General features: G+C 43.4%; 1 protein-coding gene across 1 annotated transcript; it reads left to right on the top strand.

Moving 5' to 3' along the window:
- The first annotated feature begins 4,375 nt into the window (after positions 1 to 4,375).
- On the top strand, positions 4,376 to 9,973 carry LOC148888120 (uncharacterized). Its single transcript, XM_089014501.1, has 8 exons — positions 4,376 to 4,562; positions 5,130 to 5,456; positions 6,750 to 6,879; positions 6,938 to 7,044; positions 8,142 to 8,322; positions 8,479 to 8,562; positions 8,640 to 8,738; positions 8,820 to 9,973. The coding sequence occupies exons 1-8, from the start codon at positions 4,390 to 4,392 to the stop codon at positions 9,105 to 9,107; spliced, it is 1,389 nt and encodes a 462-aa protein (XP_088870627.1). The 5' UTR covers positions 4,376 to 4,389; the 3' UTR covers positions 9,108 to 9,973.
- The last annotated feature ends 9,626 nt before the right edge of the window (positions 9,974 to 19,599 follow it).

The raw sequence follows: 19,599 nt of genomic DNA, 5'->3' as shown, positions 1-19,599 counted from the left end.
TGGCTACTGTTTCTCATGTTCCTTCTTTCTGATGTTTCCATCACTTGGGACCGCTACATCCACGACAACAGCTTTCTTTTCCCCTTATCTATGACCACGATATTTGGTTGGTTGGCCATTACCATCTTGCTCAGTCATTCTCTACCTTGGGAGGTGTTTCCCATTTTGACCTTGGGGTTTCCAGTCCATACTCCGCACAGATGTTTTGGTAGACTGCCAGCCACCTGGTTATGGCTCTCCATGTAGGCTTTCCCTGCCAGCATCTTACACCCTGCAGTTATGTGTTGGATTGTCTCAGGTGCCTCTTTGCATCATCCGTTGGAGCCTTCTCTTTGATGTATTCATTGAGCTTTGATGTATCATCCTGGACAGTGGCTGGCTTTCACACTCACTAGTCCCCGGTCTCCTTCCTTACGGCTTGTGTACAGTCTCAGGGTGCTTGACTTGGGATGGGACCCTCCATGCATGGTGTGGAGTTTTTCAGGCCTTAACATCCGTGGTCTGAATCTCTTCCTTTGGCCACCTTATTATTCCTGCAGGGTATTGGATCACTGGCAGCGCATAGCTGTTTATTGCCCGGGTCCTGGTTGTGTGGATCAGGGAGTCTATGTCCCTTTCGCTCTTAGCATACAGCTTTATGTCATCCATGTAGACATTTCTGAGGCGGTATTCAGAGCCTGTCTTGGCGATTATTTGGCTGAGGGGGTACAGTCCCATGCAGAACAACAGTGAGGAGAGTGCCTCACCGTGGTATATGCCACATTTGATGGACACTTGCGTTAGTGGCTTGCCATTGACTTCAAGTGTGGTTTTCCACATCCTCATCGAGTTTGCAACGAAGGCTCTCGGTCCTGTTGACCTTATACAACTCCAAGCATTCAGTGATTCATGTGTGTGGCATCGAGTCATATGCTTTCTTGTAATGAATCTAGGCTGTGCACAGGTTGGTATGTCGGGACCTGCAGTCTTGTGCGACGGTTCTGTCAACCAGCAGCTGATGTTTGGCACCTCTAGTATCTCTACTAATGCCTTTCTGTGCTTTGCTCATGTATTGATCCATGTGTCCACTTATCTTAGCCGCAATGATGCCTGACATTAGCTTCCATGTTGTGGAGAGACAGGTTATTGGCCGATAGTTGGAAGGAACTGCACCCTTTGAGGAATCCTTCATTATCAGGATTGTTCGCCCTTCGGTTAGCCACCCTGGGTGAGTCCCATCCATCAGCAACTGGTTCATTTGTGCTGCTTGGCGCTCGTGGAGTGCTGTGAGTTTCTTTAGCCAGTCGGTGTGGACCATAGCCTGGTGCCGTCCAGTTTTTCATACCTTAGACTCTTTCTTGTATGTCTGCCGCTGTGATGGTAACTGGATTCTGTTCAGGGAGGTTGTTGTTTCAGAGTCACCAGCCATTGTGCACTGCTGTTATGTGCGACCTCCTTCGCCCATATGCCTTTCAAGTATCTTTCAGTTTCCAGCCTTGGAGGGTCTGCTCTGCTGTTAGAACCCTGCCACTGAGCATACACTTTCGCAGGTTGTGTTGCGAACAGCCTGTTTATTCTTCTGGCCTCATTCTCTATCGTGTACCTCTTTAGGCGCGGCCTGGAGCCTTTTTTTGGCAGTTTCGAGTGCTTCAGGTATGGTTATCTGCATGTACCTCTCGGGTATTGGCCTTTTATTCACACCTCTCTGGGTGTCCGTCAATTGACTCACATCTTTCTCAGCCGTCTTAATCTTAGCCTCCAACCATATTTTCCATGGTGGGTAATGAATCTCGTGGCTCTCATGGTTGCTCTTGTAGCCAAGCATGTCTAGGATCACTGATGCTGAGGTGTATATCAGCTCATTGGTTTCCGTGATCGTTCCGGTCGGGATCGCTTTCAGTGCTGCATTCACAGTTTCCATGAGACTATCAGGTGGTACTTCACATAGCCGTTGTAATCGGTTTCTTGGTTGCCCAGTATTCATTCTTACCATGATGTTATCTCTCAGGTCAGTTGCTGCTTCGCTCAGCATTCATATCCGATCCTGCGCCGAACTGCATTAACAAAACCCGCCAAAAGAGGGAAGCCAAGCGCCATATAAGAAACGGAGCTGGCCATGAGCTCCCATTATGTGCCTTTTTTTTTGGTGAGAGATGTTCCCCCAACATTGCCTCAAAATGGCACATATAATTCTTTAATGATTGCAAACATGTATGCTTTCATCTTCAGAACTACAGTGTCTTTGAATCATATTCATAACTGGATGTGTAATAAGAAAGCATATTATCCGAATCTGAAGCCATTGTTTGGATTCACCTGCAATGCAAGACGTCTTGGCGTGAAGTCATTTTTATTGGTGTTTTGCATTTGAATAAAAAGTGACATCGGTTGTCCTTTAATACACAGTATGGAATGTTAATAATTTTAAAAATCATCACGCTTCAGCAGACAAAACAAGAATCATTGTTGCAAAAAACGATTGCATTCATATACAGTACAGTGGGCATGTACATAACACAACAGGGAAACTGCAACGCTTACATCTTACTGTATTATGTATACAATTTAAAAAAGTCATCAATCTTCTTCTGCTTTTAACACAAACACTTCAATCTCGTCTGCTACACACGAGCTAGCGTCTGAAAATGAAAATGGCTCTGCTACACGGGAGCTGGTCACGTAACAAACTCACGTGACCAAGTCGACCAATGGCGCGACCGATGTATCGATATAAACAGCAAAATGGCCGGCGGGGGATGAAAAGAAGCACCGTAATAACCGGATCATCGTAATAACCGGGTATCGTACTAAACGGTACTAATTATACATAAAAAGACTAGAAATGTGCAAGGGAAATGAAAATAGTATCGTAATAAGCGGTACTATCGATATAACCGATATCGATATAACGAGACTTTACTATACAGTGAGACCTCAACTTACAAACACCTTATCTTACAAACTTTTCGTCTTACAAACGTCAAATTTCTGAAAATTAAACCTTATAATAAGCACTATTTTCATAATACACACCCACTACGGCTGGCGGAGTGATCTTCGGCGGAAGCAGATGACCGAACTGCACCAGAGGTTAAGTTACCAACAGTCCTTATGGAAGGTGACTCTCCTTCCATAAGCCATCAACGACCAACAAAAAGGTAATATATATATATATATATATATATATATATATATATATATATATATATATATATATATATATATATATATATATATATATATATAGGGCGGCCCGGTAGCCGAGTGGTTAGCACACTGGCTTCACAGTGCAGAGGTCGCCGGTTCGCGTCCCGGTCCGTCCTCCCTGTGTGGAGTTTGCATGTTCTCCCCGGACCTGCGTGGGTTTTCTCCGGGTCCTCCGGTTTCCTCCCACACTCCAAAAACATGCATGGCAGGCAGATTGACCACTCCAAAATTGTCCCTAGGTGTGAGTGTGAGAGTGACTGTTGTATGTCTTTGTGTGCCCTGCGATTGACTGCCCGAAGACAGCTGAGATAGGCTCCAGCAACCCCCGCGACCCTAATGAGGAATAAGCGGTACGGAAATTGATATATATATATATATATATATATATATATATATATATATATATATATATATATATATATATATATATATATATATATATATATGACCCTTTAAATATAACGATTCCTATTCTTAGAGATTCCGCAAGAAAGTGCCAAAACACAGTTTTTTTGTAAAACGACAATCACTCACATTTTAATCATCTTGATTTTGGTTCTCATGATTAACCCATTCACTGCCAGGCGATGTGCAAAAATGTGTCCACTCCAGTTCCAGTGTTTGATTTCATTTTCACTCAAATTCCATTATAACAAAGTGCTAACATGCAAAAATGCGTAAAGCTGCCCCCTTGTGGAAAAGAAAAAAAACATTGCCAGAGGCCATGGCCAGCGCTTTATCAGCACCCAAGCATGAAAAAACAAAACCCGAACAAATTTAGGAATGGCGTTCCACGTCATATTTTCAGTTCCCAAATATATTCGGGAATGGCAGTGAATGAGTTAAATGAATCTGATTGCAAAAGACGTTTACATTTAAAAGGAAGGCACGACTGAATCGCAATACCCGCAGTAATCAATAATAATTGTTAACTTGCATTAGTTTTCGGAGTTGTTCAAAATATGTTTCCAATTAAAAGTGCGTCCACGGTTAAACCATATGAAAATATTGTTTCAAAAATCTTAGCTCAGACTACTTTGTTTTAATTGAAGGTAGCTAAGAGAGAACCGAGAGTGGCGATATCACTTTGAAAAGTGGGGCATGTCCATCAATCTCACAGTTAGTACCTGTTCGACCAGCTTGGCCGGTAAATCGAAAGACTCTCTGCATTGGCATGCGGCTCCAATTCTTCACCTCATTTTCATGGAGCATGTCAACTCGCAGCACATGCCTCAGTTGACGTTCGGCGGTGTCGGAGGTCATGGGGGGTCGGGGCCTGGTCCGAGAACTTCGCCGGAAGGGGCCCTGGACCGGGCCATTCGCGGGGGGTGCGAAGGAGGAGAACCTGTCCAAAAGTGTGAGAAAAAGACGCACAGGTGAGCTCATGTCACTCAACTTCGGATGTCATAAAACATCTCTGATGAGAAAAACATTCCACTTGAAGGACAAGAATTATGAATCGCGATTTGATTATTTGCACCTATCAATGAACCACTTGGTTGGAGTACTACAGTGTTTCGTTTTATATTGCCAATGCTCGCTCTATCAACAAATTAATGGTTTGTAATAAGTATGTTTCGTTTTGCTTGACAAACAGTGGTGCCCTTATTTGTTTTGCCACGAGTTATAAATGGAATGCAGCCGTTATCGCTTGCCAAATAGTGAGTCCCCGTCTATCTCTACATTTTCTCAGTGTGAATGGAAAGAGGTGGCTAAGAATTGCAGAATAATGAACTTCGTTTGGCTTCTATTTTATCAACAACGAAAGAATTACAGGTTGAACATTTGTAATATTTTACAGCACTTTGTCCAGTATTATTTCACTTTACAACAAGGGGGGTGCATACTAGCTGCCGATTATTGCCATTTTTACAAGAGCTACTATCCAACCATGTACCTTACATTTCATCCCATGTTTAATGTCAACATTTACCTGTGTGCAGCTCAAAGAATTCATCACCTGATCTTCAGACACCGCAGACCACATCAAACACACAGATGTGGACGAAGACAAGGTGGAAGATCTCATCCGGCAGAGGATGCTGCGTGTTCCTACCAGCAGCTGCATTGTGGTCTTTTTGCCACATGGGGACGCCACTGTCGTTAGTAGAGGCGTTTTCGCAAGTGGGACTGCTGTGCCTATTGTGGGTGTCTCTGGGGGGCTGCGTCTATGCGCTTCTGTGCTACTTGAGGTCGACCTCGACACACGAACCTGCTCCAGTGTTACGAGAGGAAGTTGTCATTCAAAGCAAACTGACGGCTAGTGAGCGGTGAGGAAGTATTTTTAAATAATTGTTTATATACAGTATACTCAGCACACTTTTCCAGATGCAGTCCTGTAAAATCGGATGACATCCCTTAAATAATTGCATCGATGCCACAAAATGGTGGAAAGGCTCGAAATCAGGGGTCCCCAAACTTTTTCCTGTGAGGGCCACATAACTTTTCCCTTCTGTGATGTGATTAATCCCGATTTCTTCACCGCGTCTGGTGATTGTACTCGCCGACAGACTTACGGCATTATATGCATCTTTCAGATAATGATCGAAAACCGACCTTTGACTTGTAAAGGGATTTTTTATTTTTCTGGAGGCCAAATGGGAAAAAAATCTGATATCATCTCTGGTATTGTTCAGGGGACTGGGCCAAATGTGCTGATGGGCCGGATACAGCCCGCGGGCCGTAGTTTTGTGACCACTGCCCTAAATGAAACTCTTAAATCGCTTACTCCTCAATGTTGGAACTCACTGCGTCACTAAATTCTCACTCTTCTTGGTTTCCCGTGTGATTGACTGTTATCTACCGCCCTCTGTTGATCAAGGGATGCATTACTGTTTCTTTTGCTCTTATGTTACTGCTAAGAAGCGAATAACCCAGCAAAGAAATACAGTAAAGTCTCGTTATATCGATATCGGATATATCGATAGTCCCGGTTATATCGATACTATTTCTATGCACGCACGGAGAAAATTACATGCAAACAGGGTCGGATATATCGATAGTCCCGGTTATATCGATATTTTTTCGGACTCCCTTGAATATCGATATAACGAGACTTTACTGTATAGTGATCCCCCGCTACTTTGCGATTCACTTATCGCGGATTTTAATTTCAGTTAAAAAAAACGTTCAGAAAAAAAATGCCAAATGACTCAGAGGTTTTGTACATGGCAATAGCTTGATTGATTCCCAGCGCTGACATCGACAAATGACAGCACAATATCCCATAATTTACAGCCATGTGGATTGGCTGTGCATCTTCTCAGCCCCTCCCAGCGTCCCCTCTGTCTAATCACGAGTGTTACTGTTGGACCAGTCGATTGAAATGGTTGCCTTGATCCTTGATTTCCATTTAGTGTGTGTGTGTGTGTGTGTGTGTGTGTGTGTGTGTGTGTGTGTGTGTGTGTCTGGTCTCTATTGACTCCGATAAACAGAGGATTACTGCTACTCTTATGTTACTACAAAGAAGTGATGACTGTACTTTACTTTTTTGTTGTATTTTATTGAATCGAAAATGCCAGGATTCCCAACGCCAAATGTTGTCTGTGACCTGATGTCTTCAGGTCATCGAGTTCAACTGTCCCGAGTTCTCTGGGTCTTGCCTTGGCCGACAGCCTGCTAGTGAGCATCCTCCAGGAGCCCCTGTCAGACCCGAGTGCCCTTCATGTGCAGGATCTCCTTTCCACGCTGGAGGCGAGTCTTTAGTTTCTCAGATGACATGTCAGGGCCTCATTCAATCTCCTCGTTGCAGTTGCTGTCGAACATACTTGGTAGTGTTCACCCTGGGTTGCAGTCCATGGAGCAGGAGTGCTTACTGACTGAAAAAGTGACGTTCATTCAAAGCTACCTGCGGAAAAGGTAAGTGCAGGATTCCTTCACGGGTATGGAAAGTATTAGTATTAGTACAGTATATGGAATTAGATGTCAGAAAATGCCATGCGTGCTGGGATTGGATGAGCCTTTATTAGTGTCACAGTGGAGACATTTACATTTCACTGCAGCAAAGTGATGAAAGTAAGACGAAAGGAAAAAGTAGAAAAACAAAATACAGGAGCTGCTGTAAAGGCAGCCACTCTCGCGGCGCCATCTTGAAGTAAAAAAAAAAAAAAAAAAAACTAAATAACAAATAATGTGACACAACACAAAAGACACAAACATTCATTCAATCTTAAGCACTTTGTGCAACATCTTTGTTGTATGAAGCAGTTCTAGATGAAAGAGGAGAGGTGTCCTTTTAACCAGTGGATCAGAGACGTCATGGTGGAATGTCCACGTCTGCTACGAGCTAAATGTTGAAAGCAAACATGGAGCTGTAGCATCCATTGACGAAAAGAGATTGTCTCACACCTGGTGTCCCACGGAAATTCGCTTAAATTCCAAGCCGTGACAGTTCCACGTACGCATCGGCGCTGTGCGCTGACGCTCCTTTCTTCTCATCCACGGGCTTCTCAAGCTATGCATCTATCCAGCTGCAGACTGTCCAACAGTATCGGCCTTTCCGCTGTACAAAGCAGCGCTGTGAAATGCCGCCCATTACAGGCACGAAAAAAGCACATTCACCCTCGAGCTATCCAGCCACGACAGCCAAATGGCACTGACATCCCTTCCAAATCAAAAACAATGCTGGCATATTCGTGCTGCCGTAAAGGCGTAACCGCTCAGCAGAGTCTCTTCCTTGATCAATGTTGTGGCCAAAATTGCTGAAAAACAATCAGTACCTGTTCCACATGCTATAATAATAAATAATATAATAAAGCTGACTTTGACTTTGATGCTGCACAACAACTCATGACAAAAGAAAACACAAAAACAACAAAAACAAAACAACAACAACAACAAACACACAACAACAAACAAACAGGGCAAGGCTCATCGAAGCACTTGCTGACGGCTGCCTCCTCAGGTGCCATCTTGGACTTCTTCTTCTCAGTCAAGAAGCTTCTCTCCGTTTGTAGGAGCAGCTCGCTGAAGAGGTTGCTCCAGGTCCAGGCTGAGTTTGAGACCTGTGTAAAAGTGTTGCAGGAGGGCGTGGAGCTCCACTGGAGCAAACTGGAGGAGCTCCACACCGGAGTAACGCTCACGAAAGAGGGCGAGCAAGACCGTGAAGACTTGGGATTGACTCACCAGAACGCTGAGGTAATGTATTTGTATGTACCTCGTGACTGACAGGAAACCAGTTGAGGATGTCATCTGGATGAGTTTGCGAGACTCTTCCGTGTGTCCTATTATGATTGGAATAGGGTGATGTCCACTTTATGAAGCCTAACATTGACATTTCATGTATCCGCAAAGACCTTATTTGCAGTCTTGAGCCACCACGGGAAGCAACTCAATGACTGCCAAACACTCCTGAAAGACAACACACAGCTCCTTCAGGTAAACATCATCTCCTCAGCCCTGAGGAACTGTGTCTCTCCTCACTTTTTCCAGCTCAGTCCCGGCTTGTCTTCTAGGACTTGATATGGAGTCACAGCCATGCAGGCGCCACACTGAGAAGCTGCAATAGTGAGTCAGTGTGGCCAGAAATGCTGCTTCAATCCAACATGGAGCAGGTAGAAAAATGGAGCAAAAACATGTTCATCTATCTAGATTCCTTCATTCTTTTTTGAAAAAGGAATCTTCTTGTATTACAGTTTGATAAGGTCCAGGAGAGTTTTCTGTCCCTGGAACAGCAGACCGCCACCTTCCAGGCCCACCTGGAGGGACTAGTCAGCGATAAGGAAGCAGAACACGCCAGCGGATCCTCCTCGCCGGACCTCAACGGCGCACTCTCCAGCGACGTTTCCTGGGAGCGTCACGAGTCTGACGGCGAGTCGGACGGACGCCTCTCCTTGTGCGAGAGGTCGGCGCAGCAGTTGTCATCCACTTTTGGACGCTTGCGTAAATCTGGAAGGAAGAAGAAAGAAGCAATTGGACGTTAGAAAGGAGGGTGTCAAATATGTGAAGAAAAAAAAACAAAGCAACAAAAAGGCACATTGGCCTCATTGCCAGTTATCATAATGCAGCTGTGCGTCACAGTATTATTACTATATAAACTCTGATTTTCAATTTGTTACTCAGGATACTCTAATTCTATAAATCGAGTCATGCTAACGGTAGCAGAAGTGAGCGATGCTTAAAAAAATATATTGTTAGAAGAGTTACAAGCAGTGATGCATTTATTTTTCACAGCAAATTCGATAAATTATTTGTGCATTAAACTTTTACTCAACGTCAGATAAACATTTGGCGTCACATCTGTTTCGGATTTGTGCTGCATTTTGGTGAATTATGATGTCCTTGACAGTTTTGAATGGCACTTATAAATATAATGTATTATTATAAAATTGTGTCCATCCAATTTTATGAAAAATGGTAAAACAGGCGGTAGGGGCTATATTATTTTTTCCCCCCAAACCTTTAAAGAGCCTGGAATTTTCCCCCAAAACGGTTGCTTTAAACTAAAATTGCTGACTTTACAGTTTCAGACATGATTTCTGAAGGTTTTTTTTTTCTATAATGTTACATGTGTGTACCCAATTTTATGATGATCAGTGAAACTGTTGTCAAAGGTTGATTTTCTTTCTAACGTTATTAGAAACATGAGGCCTGGAATTGGCCTAAAATGTTGGGTTATGCTTCAAACCAAAATGACTGACTTCCTGTTCAATTTCAGGCACGACTCCTTGAGACATGTTTGCGCGTCCGGTTATGATAGACGTGTCCATCCAATTACGTGTCAACGCAGGAAGTGTTTTTATTATTATAAATGCTGCAGCCCTCTTGACCCGAACGCCTTTGATCCTTTGAATTCAGTGATGTTGTTGAAGGTTCGCCGGACTCCTCGTCAAGTTTGAAGAAAAGTCGCTTGTAAGTAAACACAGATGCCATTTGACTACATCCATGTCCAACATGTTTGGTGGTGGTGGTGGTGGTGGTGTCAGTGTTATTGGGTTGTGTTTGGGCTTCAGGGGATTTGGGATGAAAGGGATGTTGTAGCGCGGATTGGAAGTGTTGGTAGACAGCAGCGTATTGGAGAGGAAAGGGATGGTTTTGTTGCTGGTTACAGAAAGCCGTGTATATTTTGGGAGAAACAGCACAGAACATTATTTCTGCAAAAAACCCTCCTCCCACACACATACACTTATACACACACACACACACACACGCACACACACACACACACACACACACACACACACACACACACACACACACACACACACACACACACACACACACACACACACACACTCACACACACACACACACACACACCATTGTAAGGATGAGGCAATTCGGAAAATGAATCAATGCTAAGCTAAGCTCGGCTACTTATCAGGTAGTGGCCATTTTTTTATTTGGAAAATGACACAGTTTGAATGTTAAAAATATCTCTTGTTGAGTCATGAATATTCTGATATTTTTATTATTTTATTTATGTCAGTATATTAATGCCTTTGAAGTAAATGTGACTACAGTTAGCTTTAGCAACCCGAACTCGGCCATATTGTGGACGAGAGCCTTCAAAGTTGCGAATGTTCTTGTTATGGCATTGTTATGCGGCGAGACAGCAAGCAGGTGGAAAGTTGATAAAAGTTCACTCAGCTAAATGCAGGAAGGGTATTGTGAGTTTTCTTTATTTGAAGTCACAATGGATGTCGGTTTTCGGCTGACCACAGGTAACACTGCTCTCCAGGTTGTCCTTTGTCCCTCTTCTTCCTCCTCGAAGTGACTCGCTCAGTCTGGCTTTAAAGGTGCTTCACCTGAGCTTCTGGCCAATCGGGTCCCAGCGGCAATTGGCCATTCCCAGGTGGTTGCAATCACCTTCTCAGAGTTAATTAGTGGTCGCCCAACTCTACTGTTTTGGATGGGGAGAAATGCGGAGCTTTCTCCCATCCAAAATCCAGAAAACACAAAATTATTTTACATTTCTTTTGGCATCATGACAGGCATCCATGTAAGAGAAACTTGACACCACCAGCTAAATTAGACCAGTTAAGGAAAGTTCACAACTGCTGTTGGGTGTTGTCATATTATTTGTTATAATTTTTTTCCCTTTCTTTCCTCTCCCTTTCATATCCTTGCTGCTGTGTTACTTTCGGGTAGAGTGGACGCTTGCGCGAATGGCTGCCGCTGCTCACCCGCACTAAAAAAAAAAAAACTAATAATAATACAGTGACTAAAGTGTCCTTGAGAGTTTTGAAAGGTGCTTAGAAATTAATTGTATTAGTATTATTATTATCATTTAGCCATCTACCTTAACTTTATTTTAATTTTCAAAGTAAATGTAATTTGCTGATTAGCAATGCATCACTGATTAATTAGTGTTAGCATATGTACTGTCGGTACTTCTTAACTCGGCTGTGAGTCAGATAGCCTTCAAATTAAATAACAGTTCTTTTCACATCCGTGCAAGATGTATAAAAATGTGACAAGAAATTAGAAAAGAGTCTGTTAGACGCTAACCCTCACTTATTGGCGTCATCCATTTGCCATTTTGTCTCTCACCGCACCTGCTCTCCATTTAATGTGAAAACGCTGTTTGGAAACATCATAAAATCACCCAACAGGCTTTATTTATATTCTGATATTGCATGTTTGTTCATTAAAGATGTGCTCTTGCCACTTTTTCCACCTCTGCCAGCTGACACGTGCGTGACATCAAAAAGGCCACGCACAGATGTACGCAATTAGCAACATGGCAGACATTTTAGGGGAGCAAAGGTCCATAAAGTGGCAGATTATTATGCTTCATCTAACGTGACTGGAGGGGCCGCGCGACATTAATGGGGAGTGTTCCTTGAAGTCCGCGCTAAATCTTTACTCACCGCGCCCCCACCCTTCGGCGTTCGCATGAGATAGTTAGCAGTAGAGAGAATTCTGTTGGTGAAGGTTTTTTTGTGATCTCACAAGACCTGTCATATATTTGCCAGAATATTATAAGGAAAAAAATGAAGAAAATGTTAGTTTTTTTTCAAAGAAGGTTGTACTGAAAATAGCATTTGTATTTTATTTATTTATTTTTTAGTCATAATCTTATGAGAATAATCTGAAAAGTGGTGTTTTTTAATCAAAAGTGGAAGTATAAAAATAAAATGTCATGGCATAAATTCACATTTGAGAGCATGAATGAAAAGATTGAAGAAAAGAATAGTTTCAAGAAAAAAAGAGTAGTTTTCAAAGTACTATTTTCTTCAGGCACATTTTAAATATGTGAGACCTTATTTAATATTTTTGCAAGCTCTTCAGAGATGAAATGGAAGAAGATATTTTATGCCAAAAAGTGTTTTTTTTCTCCAAACTTCTATTGAAACACATGACAACAGATGTGCCATAAGTCGGATGTTTAAATGCGCAATGTGTATCTCTTTAAATTTAATAGGCGAACTGGTATTTTTTTTCGTACACATGTTTGCAGTTATGTAAAATATGGCATGATAAAGGCTTTGGCCAAGCATGCTTCTAATCTCTTTTTGAAGCTGAATGTTTTTTAAGAGCTCCTTTCATACATGGCAGCACCTGTCTTTTATCTTTCAGTCATGCTCTTTGTGCCCTGCCAAACATGTGGACCTCTTAATATCTCCAAATCCCTTCGCAGTAATCATTTTTTTCTTCTTCAAATGTGCAGATGCAGCTGCTGGAAAGATGTCGCCTTCGGAAAAAAAGTACCTTATATGGATGAACAGAAAGGTAATGTAGCCCTTCATGGTATATGGCAAAGAACGCGAACACAAAGAGGATTACAATTTGTGTACTATTCAAAACAACAACAAAGCAAATAATTGAAATACCCATTCATCCATCCCTCCCTCCATCCATCCATCCATCCATCCATCCATCCATCCATCCATCCATCCATCCATCCATCCATCCATCCATCCATCCATCCATCCATTTGTTCGTTAGTTTTCTGTTTGGCTGACTGAACTAAAATTCTCAACATATTACAGTAAACGCCAACTTGGTGTGGAAATAATTGACCTGAAGCGAGCACACTGAGTATCTTTTTTATTTTGAAGAATTGTTCACTATTTGCCAAATAACAACTACTTGTACCGTCATGTGTAAAAAGAACACAATAGGGGCACTTTTAAATGAAGGCTCCCGTGTTTTCATAAAACTGCATTTGTATCCAGACTCAAGTGAAGAACAACCCACTTAGCTCCGCCCACATCTTTAGCATGTGGCGGCGGTGTGTAGGGCTAAACAAACATGGCCTGCCTTCTGCACAAAAGCTGCCGACATGTGGCGGTGGAAGCCACTTGATCCAAATCCAAGTGTTGTGGGGGTGAGGGGTCTCGAAGGGGGAGAAAATTGTCATTCTTATTCAGACAATGTTAGCGACACTCAAAAGATGGCTGCATTACACACTAAATCACACAAGGAGTATTTTGTAAAGTCACCAAAAATGGCCCCAACACCCCGCAAATGGCCTTGTATGGTTGTGACAACGTGGGGCAAATCCAAGTGACATACCAAAACTTGCGTCATCCTACTTCCTTTTTGGCATGATGATGTTGCTCGGTGTGTGTGTGTGTGTGTGTGTGTGTGTACGTGTGCGTGCGTGTGCGTGTGTGTGTGTGTGTGTGTGTGTGTGTGTGTGTGTGTGTGTGTGTGTGTGTGTGTGTGTGTGTGTGTGTGAGTGCACAACTGCTTGTGCATTCATGTGGCTACATGTTGGTCATGCAAAGTGACTTTTCTAAATTGTGGCTAAACGCGCTGACTTAGTATTAAACAAACACAGTTAGGCCATGAGGTCTCCCCCCACTGCCACTTTCCCTCTTCCCCAATCAGCCTGTCTTATTCTTGGCACAGGTTAGCAGTTGACTGCTGCTGGGTGGAGTGTGTTTATTTACAGCGTCAGCGTGGAAGGTGGAGTTGAGGCTCAAAGAAGGCCGATGCATGTTTCATGCCGTTGAGCTCTCTTGTCTGGTTTGTGCATCACTTCATTCGTAAAAGATATATGCTTATCCTGCCCAGTTTATTTCTAAGAGAAAAAAAAATTGAGACACCATTGGGCTTCCTGCCCATTATATTTCCAGATGAAAAAAAGCATGCCTTTATATCAGGGAGGCGTATGTCACCCTGATTTATGCGAAGGCAGCCATTTATTGTTTACGACTTTTCAATGCGCAATTAAAATGATATGTGGAATATTAGAAACAACTGCGAGTGAGACGCAGCGAGCTGCTGACTGAGCAGAGGCGTGCAGTCTGTTAGCGACTCACGCATGCTATTAATTGAAGCCAGTGATGTGTGTTGGGTGGATCCTTGCCCTCATGGTGTCCCTCCCAGAAGGACCGTGTTGCTGTCGTGAGACCTCCCACGCAACCCAAAAGAAAAAAAAAACACAACTCGTGTACACAAATCCAAGTTAACTGCTGTCTCTGAAATCAAATCATAAGAAGTAGAAAGGCCAATATGAAACCCATCATTGTGCCGATCTAATATTTCACATTTCAAATGTGGACATTTACTGGAATTGACTTAAATACAGTAGACTTTTGCTGTTTTATTGGAACGGTTCTGTGCAGATAAAAATTCATCTGCCAGCGCCTATTGAATTTATAATGACATATTTTATCATTAGGATCAATACTATTGGAAGATAGGGTGGTGAAATATAACATTCATGTCCATCCAGTGATCTGAGGTAATTGAGAAGTAGCCGCCATCATGCCCCTCGACTTCCCATCTTCGTCCTCTTTTTCTCCCATCGCCGCTCTCCTTGTGTGGCCAAACACGCAGTATTTCCAAAACAATCGACATTAATCCAGTGAGGCAGTATAGGGGGGCCTGGCTGGAGTGTACAGTACACACACACACACACACACACACACACACACACACACACACACACACACACACACACACACACACACACACACACACACACACACACACACCACACGCACACACAAAGGCACGCACGCACGCGTGTTGTTCCCGGGATTTGTTGCAACCACGCGTCGAGTTTGGGGGCTCACTGCCCCGAGTGCTCCGACCACCACAGGCACGACTGTCACGTTTACCTGTGTCCAGGCTCTCTCTAGCTCCTCTCTGAGCCCTTGGTATTTCTCGATTTTCTCATGTTCCTTCTTTCTGATGTTTCCATCACTCGGGACCGCTACATCCCCGACAACGGCTTTCCTTTGCCCTTTATCTATGAGCACGATATCTGGTTGGTTGGCCATTACCATCTTGTCAGTCTGTATCTGGAAGTCCCACAGGATCTTTGCTCGGTCATTCTCTACTACCTTGGGAAGTGTTTCCCATTTTGACCTTGGGGTTTCCAGTCCATACGCACAGATGTTTCGGTAGACTATGCCAGCCACCTGGTTATGGCGCTCCATGTAGGCTTTCCCTGCTAGCATCTTACACCCTGCAGTTATGTGTTGAATTGTCTCAGGTGCCTCTTTGCAGAACCTACACCTTGGGTCTTGCCTGGTGTGGTATATCCGTGCCTCTATGACTCTGGTGTTCAGGGCCAGCCCTCTCTAGCCACTGATAGGATTTCTTGAGATCAGCCACTTCAGTTATGGTTCGGTGGTACATCCCGTGTAGGGGCTTTTCCTCCCATGATTGTCCCTCTTCCAGCACCTCATCCTCTGTTCCCCATTGTCTGAGACATTCTCTGAGTACATCATCCGTTGGAGCCTTCTCTTTGATGTATTCAAGGAGCTTGGATGTTTCATCCTGGACAGTGGCTCTCACACTCACTAGTCCCCGGCCTCCTTCATTACGGCTTGTGTACAGTCTCAGGGTGCTGGACTTGGGATGGAACCCTCCATGCATGGTGAGGAGTTTTCAGGTCTTAACATCCGTGGTCTGAATCTCTTCCTTTGGCCACCTTATTATTCCTGCAGGGTATTGGATCACTGGCAGGGCATAGCTGTTTATTGCCTGGGTCTTGTTCTTGCCATTGAGGTGGCTTCTTAGGACTTGCCTCACCCGCTGGAGATATTTGGTGGAAGCCGCTTTTCTTGTTGCTAGTTCGAGGTTGCCATTGGCCCATGGTATACCGAGGTACTTGTAGCTGTTTAAAATGTCTGCTATTGTTCCTTCAGTGTGGAATACCTTGCCCTCTTAGTCACCATCCGACTACATTTACAGTGGGGAGAGTGCATCACCTTGGTATATGCCACATTTGCTGGACACTTGCGTTAGTGGCTTGCCATTGACTTCAAGTGTGGTTTTCCACATCCTCATCGAGTTTGCAACGAAGGCTCTCAGGGTCCTGTTGACCTTATACAACTCCAAGCATTCATTGATCCATGTGTGTGGCATCGAGTCATATGCTTTCTTGTAATCAATCCAGGCTGTGCACAGGTTGGTATGTCGGGACCTGCAGTCTTGAGCGACTGTTCTGTCAACCAGCAGCTGATGTTTGGCACCTCTAGTATCTCTACCAATGCCTTTCTGTGCTTTGCTCATGTATTGATCCATGTGTCCACTTATCTTAGCCGCAGTGATGCCTGACATGAGCTTCCATGTTGTGGAGAGACAGGTTATTGGCCGATAGTTGGAAGGAACTGCACCCTTTGAGGAATCCTTCATGATCAGGATTGTTCGCCCTTCGGTTAGTCATCCTGGGTAAGTCCCATTGATCAGCAACTGGTTCATTTGTGCTGCTAGCCAGTAGGTGTGGACCATATCCGGGCCTGGTGCCGTCCACTGAGCTACTAGTTGTTTCATAGTCAACCGTGACTGTGGGTTTTGAAGTAACCATTCATCCCCCATTCTACGCATGTAACCCCTCTGACTAGGGTTGCTTGAGTAGTAGCATTCCAGCAGAGCCATGTTGTCGCATGTCGTCCATCTCCGCTTTGTTCCAGTAGCCCATTTTTCATCAAGGTGCTCTGGTTCCCCAGCACCTGACGCAGACCTTGTTTGGCCGGGCGACGTCTGAGCCGGCATGTCATTCGATTTATCGTCTCTCATCATTGTATGAGGTAGGCATTAGCGTGAAGGGTCTTGCCCAAGGACCCACACTGGATGATGTTTTGTGCTCATTTTCTCTGCCCCAAGCGGGATTCGAACCCTCGTCTCCTGTATGCCAACCGACGTGTTTGCCAGGAAAAAACTTGTGAAGAAAGGAATACTGTCATTAAACTGTTCAAGTCTTTACCATCAACTTTTTCACACCGCAGAGAATATAATTGGCGAAGGATGGCGAAGTATCAATAATAACCGCATAAAATTGCAATATTATTCGCTATTTTTGCTCATCTGACCTTTCTTAATGATGTCCAACGTTTCTTGAAAAGCCCGTCTTGAAAATGGCACCTAAGATAAGATAGATAGAAACCTCCATAAAATATCAAGGCCCAAAATATCAGGACAACTTTATTTGGGGTTTGAAAAGTAGCAAGTGTGTGCTGGCTTATATTTCACACAAGTTGGAATGTGATGAGACAATTCTGAACACATCCGTGCCACAGTTATAAAAAGTAGTAGTAACACTTCTGTTGTTTTATTATTTATCGATCCTCCTTGAAAACATTCAAAAATAAATCTTAATTGCGCTCTACAGGGTGACAAAGGTTTGACATTATTTACTTTGGTGCAATTTTTCCGCAAGGCAAACTAATGGGTTAAACGTGATCGTTCGTTCCTGGTTCATGGCTTCTCAGGGTGTTGATAGCAGAGGATGGTTAAATCAGCAGGAAGCCAGGTACAGAATAAACAGAATAAATTAGTTTAATCTTGTAGACAGCAGAGACATCGTGGGAGATCGGCCGAGGAGGGGCAGAAAGGAAAGAGAGCACGAGGGACGAAACTGGGAGAGCATTTATAAGACGGACAGGGTGCGACGCAATAGGATGTGACGTAATGGGATGTGACATCATGTAAAGGCAGGCAAGATGACGTATCAGGAAGTCGAAAACAAAAACTCCTCTTCTTCTTTTCCTTTCGGCTTTTCCCCCCAGGGGTCGCCACAGCGAATCAATGTCCTCCATCTATCCCGGTTTTGTGCATCCTCTTCTCTCACACCAGCTACCTTTATATCCTCTTTGACCACATCCATAAACCTCCTCTTCGGTCTTCCTCTCGGTCTCCTGCCTGGCAGTTCAAGGCTCAGCATCCTTCTCCCGATATATGTTGTTTCCAAAACAAAAACAACGATGCAAAAAGATGTTTAAAGATGTTCATATAGCGAATTACCCCAGCACAAACATTTTCACAAGGGCGTGTGGAATTTTTCTATTTAGTTGATGAATACTTTTTGCATAGTGCCCCCTAGGGCTCATGGTCATTTTAGATAACTCCTTCGATCAAAGGTTTAAAAATCAATTTTTTGCCGCGGGCCACATTGTAGTTCCAGTTTCCTCTTGGGGGCCGTTGTGAATTTGGAAAAGTCATTAGAACGTTTAATCCCCTCCACATATTACATATAGAACACAAAACAGTTTAATGAATAACTAGTCTTTAAATCAAACTCATTCACTGCCAGACGATGTGCAAAAATATGTCCACTCCAGTACCAGGGTTTTTGTCATTTTAACTGAAATTGCAGGAGACACATAATATTGACTTTTAGGACTACATAAACATTCAATAAAGCGTAAGAAACCATAGACTCTCCTCTTTCATCAGAAAAAAAGAGTTAATTCCTAAACGATATTGATCTGGAGTTATATGAGATTGAAATGAGGGCAGCTGTACAAAATTCAATGCAATACTTAAATATTGGTTTATATGGCACTTTAACAAGAGCTAAAGCTGTATAATAGCGCTAACATGGAAAAAAGGGAAATGCTGCACCCTTGTGGAAGAGAAAACACATTGCCAGAGGTCCTACCAGAGCTTTATTGGCACCCCTGCAAGATAAACCAAAACCTGAACAAATTTGGGAATGGTGCTCCACGTCATATTTTCAATTCCCAAATACATTCTGACATGACAGTGAATGAGTTCAAGTAAAAAATAATGACTGTGCTTGAGGTTTACATGGGACAATTTGAAATTTTGGTTCAGACTTGATTTGATTTCGTGGTCTTAAAAAATGATGTGGCGGGCCAGATTTGGCCCCTGGGCCTTGACTTTGACACCAGTGCCCTACATTTTATTGTGTTAGAAATTCAACCTGACCAAGAAAGCCAATATTTGGCAGCATCATGGCGTGTTTTAAGTGACTAATAATCTGATTTCTATTAATTTTCTTGTTCCAACAATGAAGATATGAGTTGCAGGCAGAAAAATTGCCTGTTTAAAATCCCCAATTATAATAAGAAAGAACATTGTTAGACCTGCAATGGATCTAGCGCTGCCAATCCAAGCTGCTTGTTGTGTCCATTGACCACCACCATGTTCTTTTTCCTGCTGAATGAACCAACTCAATGCCAGTGCTGACTGAGCCTCGCACGTCACCGCAGTGGTGACAAGACCAAGACGAGGCCTCTCAAGCTTCTCTTGGTCCCGCCGACAAAA

This window comes from Hippocampus bargibanti, linkage group LG14 (assembly GCF_051943395.1).
Source record: "Hippocampus bargibanti isolate YZ-2025 linkage group LG14, ASM5194339v1, whole genome shotgun sequence".
In the NCBI taxonomy this organism is placed as follows: domain Eukaryota; kingdom Metazoa; phylum Chordata; class Actinopteri; order Syngnathiformes; family Syngnathidae; genus Hippocampus; species Hippocampus bargibanti.
Note: the sequence above shows the minus strand (reverse complement) of the source record. Positions and strands in the feature narration are given on the sequence as shown.

Coding starts and splice junctions, on each gene's coding strand:
- LOC148888120 (XM_089014501.1), top strand. CDS start 4,390: ATGGAGCATGTCAACTCGCAGCACATGCCTCAGTTGACGTTCGGCGGT. Junction 4,563..5,129: donor TGTGAGAAAAAGACGCACAG/GTGAGCTCATGT, acceptor ACCTGTGTGCAG/CTCAAAGAATTCATCACCTG. Junction 8,563..8,639: donor ACAACACACAGCTCCTTCAG/GTAAACATCATC, acceptor CTTGTCTTCTAG/GACTTGATATGGAGTCACAG.